The sequence below is a fragment of the Anolis carolinensis genome, chromosome 1 (genome assembly GCF_035594765.1).
Source record: "Anolis carolinensis isolate JA03-04 chromosome 1, rAnoCar3.1.pri, whole genome shotgun sequence".
NCBI lineage: Eukaryota > Metazoa > Chordata > Lepidosauria > Squamata > Dactyloidae > Anolis > Anolis carolinensis.
The window spans coordinates 158,486,316-158,501,558 of NC_085841.1; the positions used below are offsets into that span (position 1 = coordinate 158,486,316).

The window sequence follows — 15,243 nt, forward strand, 5'->3', positions numbered from 1 at the left end:
AAGAGATAGCTATTAGCTACCTATCAAAGATAGCAGGAGAGGGAATAACCTGGATGGGTTGGTCATTTCCACCAACTCTGCTTAGATGTATTTCCACTTCTGCTTCTTTGATGGTCCATCTATGTGAGGCTGTTTTGTCCTAAGACTTCTCAAATAGACCTACTTGTTTTTGGACCTGGCCAAAAACTTTGGACTGGGTAGATAACTTTGCAGTATTGAGTTAGAGGTGAATATATTGAAACAGATGGCTACAGCAGTCACAGTACTGTGGTGAGATGCAATAGTAGTTACTATGAAGACATTGAACACTTTCTGAGGCTTTAGTAGAGATGGACTTCTGAGAAGTGCCTAAAGAACAAAGGTGCTTTTTATATCAATTCACAAGGATTACTTTTGGCTCACTCTGGCAGTAGAACTTGAAGGGAGTCTGAAAAGCTATAGGCCTCACTTCTGTAGATTAAGTTTCTATCTTTTCTTCTGTATTTACCTAGAAAGAGGGCAAAATAGCTGCCAAGTAGTGAAATTAGAAGAAGAAAATGAATGTAATGTAGAAGGTCCACTGCTATTACTGTGACAGATTAGAAAGAGCCAATGAAATGGCCATTGGAACATGCCTATAGAGGAGGCAGAACAGAACTATTGCCAGAAGGTTCCGAATGGTGTCACTGTGCAATTGCAGATCCAGATGAGGGAAATCAGAAGCCATGACAAAGAAGTATAAATATACTACGCACACTGAGAAAGAGGAAGTTAACAACCATTGTAAATGCAGCAATTTATTACACATTTCAACATATACAACTTAAGCAAAAAGGAAAAGTGATTACAAAAAAGTATACTTTTAGAAATAAGTCCCCCTGAATGACACCAAAATGGGAAGGATAGCTGACATGCCAGTGGACAGGATCAGAATCCAAAAAGATCATAACAGATTGGAGAGCGGGGCGAAAACCAAAAAAAAATTGTGGCATTACTTCCCTGCCCAGAAATTCTAAAAGTCCAGAAGTGGTGCCATGACCAAGAAAGCAGGGGAGACTGGGGCTTCTTTTAGGTCCACCTAGAATGAGATAGGCTTTCACCTTTTGCCACCCTACTCAAGAGAAAGGGATGATTCCTTTTCTGAGTAAAGGTACAGTGCTTACATTAGCCCATGGGTAAATCAATGCAAGTTTTGGGGTTTAATTTTTTGACTAACATTGCTATACATGAATATGTAAGACAGATATATATGGATATATCTACCACTTAAAATTGACAGAATTTCAGGTCCGTGAATTTTTTTTGATCTGGCAAACCAAAAGATAAGGACATACATTTAGAAAACATATTCAACAATAGTAATTTTGGGCATGAAGCAAAATACAACAAAATCCAAAATTTACATTAAGGTTCTACCCTAATTAGACCAATCAAGAGGTGCAAAATATGTTGCATTTACTTTTGAACAGCACTGATTTCATCATCAGGCAAAAATGTCGAAATGCATTGTTGAAGGCTTTCATGGCTGGAATCACTGGTTTGCTACGAGTTTTTCGGGCTGTATGAACATGTTCCAGCAGCATTCTCTCCTAATGTTTTGCCTGTATCTGTGGCTGGCATCTTCAAATCCGCTGAAGGCAAAATGTTAGGTGAGAATGCTGCTGGATTATGGCCATACAGCCAAAAAAAACTCACAACCACCCAAAGATTATGAAAATTGTACAGGAGAGAAAAGAGACAGTATCACAGCAGTGCCTGCATCTTGTTGGAGACTAAATTCATTACCCATCTTTTGTCTTCATAGCCAAGAAGGGATAGGTTCTCCACCAGCATCATCTTCATCACAACAATCTTAAACACCAACATAAGGAAACATTTCAAACAAGATGTAGGTCTGATTCTAACACTGCCACTTTTCTTCTCTCCTCTGATAAAAAAATCAGTGCACTTTGAAAGCTAGTGCATTGTATTTTATGTATCACTGAGATGTACATTTTGACATAAATTTTGTAAATAATGGGCTCATGAACCTCTACCCTTAAACCTTAATAAAAATAAAAATTGATTTTATGGCGCTTTGGTGCACAAAATAATAGCCCAATAAATCCACTGCAATTAAACAGTTAGCAGACAGTGAATTAAAATCTTAAACATCTGCCACTACAGAGCTACGTAATTTCACATTTTTCCAATGACTGCACTAAAGTGAAGATGGTTTTACAATTTTGATAGGGCACTGTCTGAAACTAGATCTCTCCAGCATAATCTCCAAATAGTTCTCAATGCAAAACAAAACCTAAATTGTATACGAGTATTACATTTGGATTGTGCATACACATTACCTTGGAAGAAAGAGGGTTGTTGTATGTTTTCCGGGCTGTATGACCATGTTCCAGAAGTATTCTGGAATACTTCTGGAACATGGCCATACTGCCCGGAAAACCTACAACAACCCTGTGATCCCGGCCATGAAAGCCTTCAACAACACATTGGAAGAAAGAAGTTTTTCTGTCCCTTTCAGATAGGTTATCATACTCAAAAAAACAAGAATCATCCTGAATTAGACCAGAAAGCTTAAAATTTCATGAACTTTTAGAGCAAAACTTGAAAATCTATGCCCAGCTACTTTAATTATCTCAAAAGCTATTTTAAGTACAAAAATATGTTAAACTTATTTTATTCTAAAACATAAGATTCTCCAAGTGTGTATAATTCAATCTAAGATAGTGTTAGAAGCAATTTTTATAATATTCAGTCTGTTGTAAGTATAGACTTACAACAAACTGAATATTATAAAAATTGCTTCTAACACAATTATGTCAATCACATCCTAATATGCAATTTCTGTATTTGGGGAGGCATTGTTATATGGTAGCTTTAACCACATTATTTATATGCCTGCATTTGTGTAATCGATATCCATCCCACAGGATCATCTTTAAGTCAGGGTTTGAGAACATTTGGTTCTCCAGATGTTTTGGTCCACAACTCTCTTCAACATGCTCAAAGAAAGAATTGTGTGATTTATTATCGAAGACTTTCACGGCCAGAATCACTGGGGTGTTGTGTGGTTTCCGGGCTACATGGTTGTGTTCTTGCAGCCTTTTCTCCTGTAGTTTCACCTGCATTTGTGGCAGGCATATTCAGAGGGTCTGAAGGAGGAAATGCTGCTAGAACATGGTCATACTGTTGGAAACCACACAACACCACAATTGTGTAATTGTAATTCAAAACCGCTTGTAGACCAAAAGTTCATCCATCCATCCATCCATCCATCCAATATTGCACAAAGTGGTTTTGGGATCAGGCATTTTAAAAATATCATATAAACATTGAAGGTAGAGAGATGTTTCCAAAATGAAAGAAACCAGAACAGAACCATGAAAGACGGTAAAGTGCAAATACTACAATTAGTGAAACATATTCCATGATATTCTTTGCAAAATACACAGGATAGAGTTTACACAGCATAATGAACACAGAGAGAATGGATAAAGAAGTTGGGGAAGTTGGGGAAGATGGCAAGGCATCTAGCATGTAACATGAAAGGACATAAAGGAATCAAGAGAAAATCAGAAATAATTAAACTTCATACTGAAATAATGCAAGATTTCACTTCCTACAAAACATATGCATATGCTATTACACCACTTTTGTGCTTTCAAAACAAGACATTGACAGAGAAGTGTTGTTTTAAAAAAATGTTTCTTGAACTAAATTAAAAATTAAGTGGCAGCTTCTACTAGATTCTGAGGCAGTCTAGAACAGGTAAGGAACTTTGCTTCTTAGAAAGGAAACCTTTCATAGTGCTTGTATTGTTTTAAGAATAAAACCCAGAGCCAAGAATGACCTGATTTTGTTAAAGAATGCACAATTATCAAATTCCTATTTTATTTAGTACTTATGTCTTTACCATTTGTTCTGACACAAACATTTCAAAGTTTACTTGAGCAAATCCCTTTGTTTGGCAAATACTTCACAAGAAATAAGATACTGGCTTTTATGGATTAATAGTTGTGGTTTATATTGTTTTACTTAGCCATGTGATTTACGTAGATAACTGCATCAAGCAAAAAGGTTAAAATCCCTATCTTGACATAAAGTTCCAAGGCATAAAGTCCCCCTAGGGGTGAGAAAAGCGGTATATAAATGCAGTTTAATAAAAGGCAGGGGAAAGGTTTATTCACCATTATTACTCGACCATTGAGAAAAAAAGATTTAAAGTTTTCTAAAATAACATAAAAGCTGCAGGGGGGAAGCAACTGTAAATACAAATATTCCTACTTGTCTATGTTGTCCAATTTCCATTTTAGTAATGATCAGTGATTTAGACAGACTGTTATATAACTGCATTTTCCATCTCAAGGATTTCGGAGGATGAGCCGTCAATGACACCAAGAATTTAAAAGAAGCCAATCTTTTAGTACGAGAGGCAAAAACAGCAACCTGTACACTAACAAGGCTGCTTAACTTTGTCAATGTATGACAATACCAAACTTACTGCCGCATCTACTTTAAATGCATAATTTTTTCATCTCTCTTTGAGGCAGAATATGATATTTAGAAGTCAAGTATGTAGCCATGTCAAAGTTAACTGCATACTCTTTTTACTGCTGTATATAACTTTAAGCGTACAATATCACTCATGCATAACAACAGAATTTGGGGTTTATCAAATACACCAAAGCTGCAAAGTATGTTTTGTTAACCATGTACACCTTTGACGTCAAAACATGCATGATCTGTAACAATTTTGCTCTTCCCTTAAAATCAGCATAGCTTTAATTCAGCAGCAATTTGATATAATGTGTCTTTATGAAAAAGGCCTTAAAATTAGCATTAATAAACTAAGTAATCCTCCATTTACAGTACTGAATATAAAAACTATCTGGATCACAAATTAGTAGATCTCTCCATGTTTAATTGCATTCTTTAGATAGGTACAGACAGAGCACACATTTTCAAAATGGTCATTCGTTATCACTTTCCACAAAGTCCAAGTACAATCAGAAAGACAGATTGGAATTAGTTAAATTATTGTTACATTTGATGACATTTTTTCTGTTTCTTCGGGAGAATGACTCTTTAGCACTTCTTTAATGAACTGTTCGAGTGCAGTGAAGTAGCCTTGGCACTGCCAAGTGTCATTATGAGTTCCATCTGGAAAAATGGCTAATCTTTTAGTCCGAGCAGGGGAAAGTTCATAGAGTTGTTTCATCATAACTGGAGGAATCAACTGGTCAGCAAGCCCAGAGATGAAAAGGGAAGGCATTCTGCACTGAGATATTTTTCGATAGGACAGGAACTTGTTTTTATAGCACCACAAGGGAAGATACCTCATTGGGAAGAAAGAAAACAGCGTGGTGGCCATATGTGGGATGCTAAGGAAGGTGTTCTCCACCATGATGGCAGAAATCCTATGGGAATTCTCAGATGCTAGATGAATAGCAACTGCTCCTCCCAAGGAACGGCCAAAGAGGAAAATTTTTGTCTTATCAAGATCAGACCTAGTCATGATGTAGTCTAAAACAGCCTCCGAGTCTAAGTAGAGGCCTTCCTCGCTTGCTTCGCCTTCACTTTTCCCATAGCCTCGATAGTCAACCAGCAGTAAATTGACTTTCAGGTTCACTAGCATCAACAAGGCATTTGGAAGTCTGTGACCAATGTTTCCTGCATTCCCATGAAAGTAAATGATAGTAGGCGTATATAAGGAATTGTCCCCTGTGAATCTGAGAAGAATTAGATTGAGCAATACACCATCTTTGGTTCTGATGAAGATGTTTTCATGAGGAATGCCAGTGGGCATAGGAACATAAAGCCGTGATGAAGAGGGTTGCTCTGGGAAATAAAGCAAAACATCCTGGAATTTATACAGTATACCTGCAATAGACACAAATATTAACAAAGGCAAAACCATGCCTCCATACAAATGAAAGGTTACTATCAAAGGTAAGAGAGAAATACGGCAGAGGGCCCAGGACCATGACACCAAGGCAAGCAGCCACTTCTCAATGAAAGTCCAAAGCATCCATGATTTTTCCATTATGGCAATGAATCCTTAGCCAATATGAATTCTGAAAGAAAAAAGACATTTTGAATTATAAAAATGTTCACATATCTACAACAATGAAACATATTACAACAACAGGATTGCTTCTGATGAGGAAAGAGCAGCAAATACAACTGTGAATAACAGCTCATTTTTTCTAGATACATTCCATATATTGTTGGTTAACAAGAGTAAGGTTAAAGTGTCTGTGAAATAAAGAAGGGGAAAATTCTACTGTTTAGGACGAATTGTTTTAAATCAGGACAATTTAAATCATGATTTAATCCCAGACTGAAATCAAAATTTTCACCTTCAAATCCAGGTATTCACTGTATAAGAATTCCTATTGCCTATTTACCAGTGTAGTAGCATTCATTAGGAAAAGGTGGGTGATCCTTCTGAAATAAATGATGAGAAGCATTTTGTGGCTCCTTAAAAACCTTTACTTAGTGTAAGCTTTGAAGTACTGAATATGCCATTAATTAGTTCAATTTTGTCAAAAATCTATTTTAACTACAAAGGCAGATCAACAAAAGTTAGAGCTTGATGATTAAACGTTGATGCACCAGTAAATCCTGTCCACCAAACCCACAACAGCCCCATGCTTCACAGAAATGTCATTTTGAGAATTGCCACACCAACCATACTGGAACATCTAATGATCCCCAAAAGCGTATGCTGAGGGACTGTCATAATCTTAAGAGTCCTTGGCAGGAGTAGAACATCTGGAAACACCACTTGAGGGAACCTTCTGGACTTTATGGCCAGAGGGTGGAAACTATACAGGGAGGGATATTCATTAAGATCCTTTCTTTGACAACCCCTTGCAACATTTTAACTGAATAAGCATGCCTCCAAAGGTAAATTCAAATTCCTCCAAAGCTAACAAGAGTGACAGATATGTCAGCTGCCCAAAAATGATGACCATAGCCATGCAGATACTTCAAGGGAGCTGAAAATAGCCCTCTGAACCCCCGAGTGTTCCCATTCTAGAACTAAAGCATGGCTTTATATGTGTCTAAGATAAAAAATAAAGGAAGCATCAAATTCTGGCACACAGGAAACCCACCCCCATCCTCCCACATTTTTAGAAAAGGACTGCTAGCTATGTTTGGCTTCCATTTCACAGAGGCCCAACTTAGTGTTGCATACAGCTCAGGTAGCATCCTAACATGGAATTCCTTGAAACTGAGAGGGTCCACAGAACAAGGAGAGAGGCTGTGTGAGGATGATTTCACTCATGTCTTCTGGACCTTGTTGACAAAGCACAGGGATGGGCATCTACCCAAGATGTGGAAGGCGAAGGAAGTCCACAGTGGACTTCAGCAGGCTGCCTACACCCATCCCCACCTTCCTTTTTTAAAGGGAGATGGCTAAGATAATCTATCATGATCTACATTACATAACTTTACACAACTTAGCCAAGTAGCAGAAGTGCTAAAGAACCCTGTTATTAAATTGTCAAGATGTATAACAGGACACTAGCAAGAGTGTCTTGATGCACACTGTACTCTAAAGATGTACATCGGCACTCCCTAGTCAGTATCCCAGTGTGCATTGGGCTCCATATATAATGTAACAGTAGTCCCTTGCTGAATATAAACATTGAAAAACTGATCAATTCGATTTACCACAGATGAAGATACACTTAGAAAGATGTAAGTCCCTATGTTTTTAATCACCACGTCTCTCTACATCTTCTAGGTAGAATGAGGGTGGGGTTGCCATACTTTTTATACTCCTGATCTGTTTTAGGCCCAAGAGAGGACTTTTCAAAAGCAGGAAGTAAGCTGGTAAGGGGGGGGGGGGGGGGAAACAAAGCTAACCTGCCCACACAGTAGAGCATGCTGAGCAACAAAATACATTTTTACACTTAAAAATAAATAGTGGTATGGGAACATTCTGAAATCATAAAAACAATATGAGAATGTTTTCCTCACCTCTGGGCACATTTATATTGACCATTTAATGCAAAGGTTCCCCAGATCTGCTCCATGGCAGCAAAACACTGAACAGAGCTGATCTAGGGGAAGCCCACCTTAAGGCAGCCTTGACTTGTGTTAACCAAAGTCGCATGACACTCCAAATTCTGGCTGAGAAATCAAAGCTACCCATGATTTGGGGCCCATATAAATAGTTGGCTTGGTTCCAAGACGGAATCAGATGCAACTGCTCACACTGCCATCCTGTGTTTCCCAGGTTCATTAACCAGGAAATGAGCAATCAGGGAAGGGAGGAGGGAAGAGAAGGGAGAGATTCCTTCTTTCCCTTCTTCCCCATCCAACATCACTGCTGGTGACAGATGAACAGTAGGGCCCATGCCTAGGAGACTACTGTGACACAAAATATTGGCAGTGTGTGATAAGGTTGGCCATCCAAAGGTACCAAACTAGGTTCATCACCGCTGGGCAGTCAGGACTTCCTCCCAATTCCACCATGATGGCTGTGAAAACCACCCTGAGCTGATACAGTGTAAGCTACGCTAGATGAGCCCCAGGACAATGGGTTAGTGTAGATCCACCCTCTGATATAATGCTGGCTCTGGCTTAAAATTATTATGTACATGTCATCCTACTTTCCTAACTTTAAAATTTCTTGGGTAAACAATTAAATAGTTTCCCTTATCTATTTTTTATTATTCCTAGTAATGTGGTGTTGCTTGGAAACACTCATATAATGCAAAAGAAAATATGTCAGGAGCCATTCTACAAGAATAAAACTAAAATTGCATGCACTTTCAAATACACACTGCTTCAATAACTCTCAGTATACATTCTGGGAGAGAACACTGAGAAGACAAATCCTAAATCTCTTTCAGTGCAACTATTTAAAATATCCGTTAGCAATAACAAGAACAAAAAAGGCTTCAATTCACATTAATGATGTTGTGATTAGAGTAACGTAAGGGTACAATCATATATCATAAGAGTATTTCATACTTTTTGTCAAAGGAAGCATAGATACCTTTGACATACAAAAGCATATCATTTTCCAGTACTAATTTCACCTATGAGTGCAGTTATTAGCAATGTAATTGAAGGTATACTATACCTGACAGGACAGAAAATATGGTGCAGCCTAAGCTTCCTGGTAATATACATTATATGCTTTAAGATAAACGAACAGCCATAAGGTACAGTCGTACCTAATAATCAATTTCTTGAATGAAGAAACTCTTATAAAGGCCATCTCTTTTCAACTTTAGATCAGGAACTGTTTCATAAGGAAGAATTTCCACAGGATTTAGTGCTAGAGCTAGAACAAGAAAAAAGAGAGAGAATAAATTCAAGCAATACATGTTTAAAACACTGAAGCATTTTTAAGTTATTGCTAGAATTTCTGTATCAGCTGATAGGAGAAGCAGCACTCTTTAATGCACTCTTGAGCATTAAAACATTTATCAAACCATAGCATCATGTCATTTCAACTGGCTGTTTTAGGGCCATCTGAAATGCACTATAGCAACTATTTTAAAATCTATTTGAAATAGAGGAATTTATTAATGTAATGATAAGTATTATCATTACGTTAATAAATGTAATTTACTGGCTTGACCTTGAAGGAGCTGGGGATAGCGATGGACCAACAGGGAGCTCTGGCATGGGCTGGCCCATGAGGTCACGAAGAGTCAGAAGTGACTGAATGAATAAACAACAAAATGATAAGGATAGAGTTTTATTAAATACTAGGTCCATATGGCGTGGTGTCTGTCAGAAGTCATGGGTGGAGGTTTACGGGTGGGATTGAGGAGGTGGCGGGACTGGGAAAATAAGGTGTATCTCAATTGTTGAATTTTGAAGATTTTATGGGGGTTTTTTCATAAACCACAATAAAAATGTATACAAAATTTTTGAAATACACTATAGGAAACTTGTGATCATTTTTTTCTAACTAAACAATATGCACAGCATCCACTGAGATTGGGAATTCATGAAGTGATGCTGCAATAAATCATACAACAATGAAGTTCACCACTGTACTTCAAAGGATTCTGCCTCTGATATTGGTAAAGTCAAGAAGAGTTGTCTTACCACCCAAAATGTATCTAGCTCTTTCTAGCCTAACACACTACAGATGTGCTGTCCTATAATCCCCATTAGATCCAGCCATCATGCTGACTGCATCTGAAACAAAATATAGTTCAACACATCTGGAGGACACCATACTGGGGAAGGCTATGTTTCTCTACAGCAACATTGAAATGTCAGTAATTTGTTGGCACTTGAAACAATACACATCATCAAAATTATGTTATATCAGACATACACTTCTAGAAAATACCTATTTCTTTAATTATGTATTCACCAGAAGCAACACACAAAGAGCTAGTAGAATGTACAAACAATACAACCCACAAGCTAGTTTTATAACCTATTATATAAAACTCTACAATATTAAAAATAATGTGCTTTTATTGAAGTCACAGAAAAATCCACAAAGATCTACTACTAGATTCTGGTTTACATTCTGTCTCTCCCTAGCTAATGCCTGACCCATGCAGACATGGAGCCCTCCTGCAGATCAGCAGTACTGATCAAAGTGCTAGCAAAGAATTTTCACTCGCAAATCTAGTGTTTTACATCTTACTATTCATCTGTAAGACCAGGACAGGGGTCCCCAAATTCATGTCCGCTAGCTGGATGTGGCCCTTCAAGGTCATTTACCCAGCCCCTGCCCTGAACTTTAGACACAGAGTCACCCTAAGTCTGAGGCAACGACAATGACATTCCTAATTAACTTGACTCTCTGATCAGCCAAAAGCAGGCTCATACTTCCCATTGAAATCCCGGTAAGTTTATATTGGTTAGAATTGCTCTTCATTCTAAATATTGTATTGTTCTTTCATGTTTTTTTGCACTACAAATAAGATATGTGGAGTGTGTATAGGGATTTATTCGAGTTTTTTTTAAAACTATAGTCCAGCCCCACAATATTCTGAGGGGCCGTGAACCAGCCCTCTTCTTTAAAAAGTCTGAGGAGCCCTGATCTAGAAGAAGCCAATGTTCTTTTAGAGTCAGCTGTTGAAAACAGAACAATCTCAAATTATGCTTAACCACACAAAGGTGGATTTGGCGAGCAAGAGTTTTGAAGTCCACCATCTCACAGCTTCCCCTGAAAGGGGGGGGGGGGGGAACTACATCCCAGGTTGAACAATGAGGACACTTGTGCTGAAACAAAGCAATCAGTTCACAAGACATACACTTCCATTCCAAAATGCTTTAAATGGTTGGTTGTGACTTTTGGCCACCTGGACCATTATTTGCAATACATAATGCAAAGAGCGTCTGTTATGGGCTCATCTAGAACAGGATGATTCATGGCATGACTTAATTCGGCTGGTAAGTACTGTTTAAGCTGCTCCTCATTACATATTCCTTGTAACACCAGATCAGACATGTATGAAGCACAATAGCCACCCAGAAGCGACCTTCCAAAATGCTTCACATTTTGGTTGCTGATTGTGTTGGATCTTGGTAAAAGAAGTTTCACCTCAGAAAGTTCTTCATGTCTATTGTTGGGAGAGTTTTAGAGATGGCACACCTGGAATACATGCACTGCCACAAGCCAGAGAAAAATGATGGGCAATATTAAGCTGGGCAAGGATGTCCTGGTTTCCAATCAAGTGTCTTCCTTATTGCAATCCATCTTCCATTTTCCAAACTTAACTTTCCTGCTGACGTTTGCACAATGCATCTTAAGGAACATCTACAGGAAATCATAGAACAACGGAATTGGAAGAGACCACATAGGCCATTTAGTCCAACCCCCTGGCATGCAGGAAAGGACAAAGTTTTCCTGACAGGTGGCCATCCAGCCTCTGTTTAAAAGTCTCCAAAGAAAGAGCTTCCACCACACTCTGAGGCTGAGAGTTCCACTGTTGAACAGCTCTTACAGTCAGGAAGATCTTCCTAATCTTCAGGTGGAATCTCTTTTCCTGTAATTTGAACCCACTGCTCCAAGTCCTAGTCTCTAGGGCAGCAGAAAACAAACCTGCTTCCTCTTCCTCACAACACCTCAAAAGCACAATGCTATCAAATATTTGTGAGGTCAATCAAGAGTCCATGTGAAAGAACTTGGTGGTGTTGGTGATTTAATCCAACAACTTTCCTTTGATAGTTGCTATAGCAAGTACTAATTCTCCGTATGTTGCTCAAATATTCTTCTAAGCTAAAATGATGAAGCCAAAAGCTTCCTTGGCAAAGTGAGTGGATTTAAAGTGAGTGAAGACCAGCAATATCAAATGTGAAGCAGTGAGGAGTGGCAACAGCAATTCTGTCACTTTTCCCTCTCCTGCATTTTGTCTGAGCACTTATTTGTGGGTTTCCAGTTTACATAAGGTAAAAGACATTCAGGGTTTTTATACTTGCATGCATTTTAACAGACAAAACAATTAAACACTGCCGGCAGATAAAAAACAAATAGTTGGTTGTGCAGCCAGAAAATTGTTGAACAAGGGATTTAAGGGGGAAAACATTGAGAGCCGTCATCCAACAATGGGCATCTCAGCCACTTTGGACTAGTATATTCTGCGTTCTATAAAAAATGTTTCAGAAGTCATTACAAAATTAGGGGGCACTGGCATTTTGTTTCTAAAGTGTTTCTAAAGTAGTTAGTGAAAATTTCATTACTATAACAAGAGTAATGAAATTTTATTACTTTTTATATTAATTGTGCATAATTTCTATAAATGGGGAAACTTTAGGGGGTCCTCTCTCCCTCATTTTTACAGCTATTGGGATGAAACTTGCTACAATGATAGATCACATTTACCACTGTTAGCCCATCAGGTTTCAGAATGTTTCACTTATCCACAGATTTTTGGGGAAATTTCAAAGTCTTTATAAATATTTTTTTTTTAAAAAAAAAGTTATCTCCTTGAATTTTCTATACAATGACACAAGATAACAGGGGATCATTCCCCCAACTTTCAGAAATATTCATACATCTACTGATTTTAGAGTTTTGACAAAAACGTTTTTTAAAGAAAAAGCTCTCACATTAACCAATAGAAACCAATATTAACCAATTCTACACTTTCATAGAATCCTAGAGTTGGAGGGGTCCCCCAAGGGCCATCTAGTCCTTCCAGGCAGAAGGGCTCCATCAAAACTCTCCTGACAGATGGCCACCCAGACTCTAAACTAATTAATATACTTACCCTAGTAAGTTGGAAGGGACCCTAAGGGCCATCCATTTAGGGATTTCTTCCCAGCTCAGCACTGATTTACTTACTAGAAGTATCAGTCAGTCCTCTTCTTTGCAGATTCAGCAATTTATTGGAACTCTGGCTGCCGCTACAGAGGGACAAATCTCTCCCCTATGCTAATTGGGGCTTTCTGATGCTGAACAGAATTCTGGAAAATGTAGTTTAGGGCATGGATTCTCTGGCATAGGGCTCCTTGTCTTCCCAAACTACATTTCCCAGAATTCTGTAATTTCTTCCCCAGCAAACTCCGCTTTCTCCCTGCTGCTTCCCTCTCCTAAGGGCATTAATTTTAAAAGGAAATGGCAGTTTTTCTGGCTTTGCTTTGCTTCATTGCACTGAAAATGAAACTGACTTTGGGGGGCTTCGGAGATTTACAAAATGCAAATGAAAAAGTACTGGGTAAGTTTTGATTCTCAAGTTTTTGGCGCGAACCACACACACGTCGGATATTGCCTCGTAAGTACAAATTTGATACAATTTACAAAGACTGACGAAAAAAATGCACATCTCTATATTTCCTAATAACCCATTTTGTATAAAAAAATGGACAGTTTCAAAGATATGCCTTGGTACTAAAGGACAGAAAAGTTTCATTACCAGTCTTTTCATCTTTTTCTCTGTTGGAAAGCACAGGTTGAATCCAAGTGGGACAACCTCACCAGCTAAGAGCCCTTCCACACAGCCTTATATCTCAGAATATCAAGGCAGAAAATTCCACATTTTCTGCTTTGAACTGGGGTGTATGACAGTGTAGACTAAGAGAACCCAGTTCAAAGCAGATATTGTGGGATTTTCTGCCTTGATATTCTGGGGACCCTTCCAGACAGCCCTTGTATTCCAGAATATTTATTTATTTATTTGCGACATTTATATACCGCCCTTCTCACCCCAAAGGCAGAATATCCCACATTATCTGAGTGTGTACTCAGATAACCCAGTTCATAGCAAATACTGTGGGATTTTCATCCTTGATACTCTTGGATATAAGGCTGTGTAGAAGGGCCCTGGGTCAAGGTTTCCTTCCTCCTTTCCCTATATGATGTGGGGATTCTTCACATTCCAGTGCCCACTCCCCCCCCCCCCCTCGGGGCAATTGACTTTTATGGCTGGTTCATATGTCCCATCGTCCCTTTTGGCCAATTGCCATATGCTCTGTGTCAAGAGGGCTGAAAGTCATATAGCATGAGATAGAGAGCATGACTGTGTAGAAGAGCCCTATGTCATAAAATGGGTGCATAGATGTTGGATAAGGTCATGTGGGGCCCCTTTCACACAGATGAATAAAATCCCACAATTTCTGCTTTGAATGGGAATATATGGCAGCATGTACTCAGATAACCCAGTTCAAATGTGGGATTTTATTCAGCTGTGTGGAGGAGGCCTCAGGAAGCCATGTCATTTGGAAAACAGGGAGCACTTTCCCCAAAAAGGCCTCACCTGTAAACACCCTCAAGCCAGGTGAGCGCAGAGCTCCTGGAGAAAGCGCGTGCTTCTCCGCGGGCGGGCGCGCCTAGGTCCCGCTGCACGCCGGGCCAGATGGACAGGTCTGAGGGAGCCGGACTAAAGCGAGGCCTATCATTGTCTGGCGCCCTGCTTGCCTCCTACCCCTCAGGCTCCACCTGGAAGAGACTAGAGTAGGCTTGTGCTCATTCTGAGGGAATGCTCCGCGTTAGGCCTTTTGAGGGAAAGGCAGGGCTGAGGGGAATGTGCACGTGGAGCAGCCCCCCTCCCTGCGGCCCCTGCGTTTCTGTTGCCTAGAGACCAGCCCTTCACAGGCGCCCTAATTATTATTTCAGGGGAAGGAAAGAAGGAAGCCTTGCTGCGCCTGCGCGACAGAGCTCTTCCTCTCAGCGCGCCTACCTAAGCCTCCGTCTCCAGCGCTGCAGTCGGGCAACGCGGCACTGTGTTCCTCCGTGGCATCCCCCGTTCGTTCTTTCTTTCTTCCTTCCTCTCAGGTCGGGAACACTTCAGCCGCCCGCCGCTTCCGGGAAGGGAGAAGAAAAGCAAA

General features: G+C 39.4%; 1 protein-coding gene across 3 annotated transcripts; it reads right to left on the minus strand.

Moving 5' to 3' along the window:
* Positions 1 to 760: 760 nt before the first annotated feature.
* Positions 761 to 15,234, minus strand: abhd13 (abhydrolase domain containing 13). 3 transcript variants are annotated; one of them, XM_003215315.4, is made up of 3 exons: positions 15,096 to 15,234; positions 9,174 to 9,283; positions 761 to 6,053 (listed from the first exon to the last, which is right to left on the minus strand). In XM_003215315.4, the coding sequence occupies exon 3, from the start codon at positions 6,020 to 6,022 to the stop codon at positions 5,009 to 5,011; it is 1,014 nt and encodes a 337-aa protein (XP_003215363.1). In that variant the 5' UTR covers positions 6,023 to 6,053; positions 9,174 to 9,283; positions 15,096 to 15,234; the 3' UTR covers positions 761 to 5,008. The 3 variants fall into 3 exon arrangements, with proteins under 3 accessions (XP_003215363.1, XP_008114611.1, XP_016851685.1); XM_008116404.3 differs by having other exon boundaries at positions 9,080 to 9,283; XM_016996196.2 differs by lacking the exon at positions 15,096 to 15,234 and adding an exon at positions 14,673 to 14,921.
* Positions 15,235 to 15,243: the final 9 nt, after the last annotated feature.

Excerpts from the sequence above, each read along its gene's own strand:
- abhd13 (XM_003215315.4), bottom strand. The coding sequence starts at position 6,022 with ATGGAAAAATCATGGATGCTTTGGACTTTCATTGAGAAGTGGCTGCTT.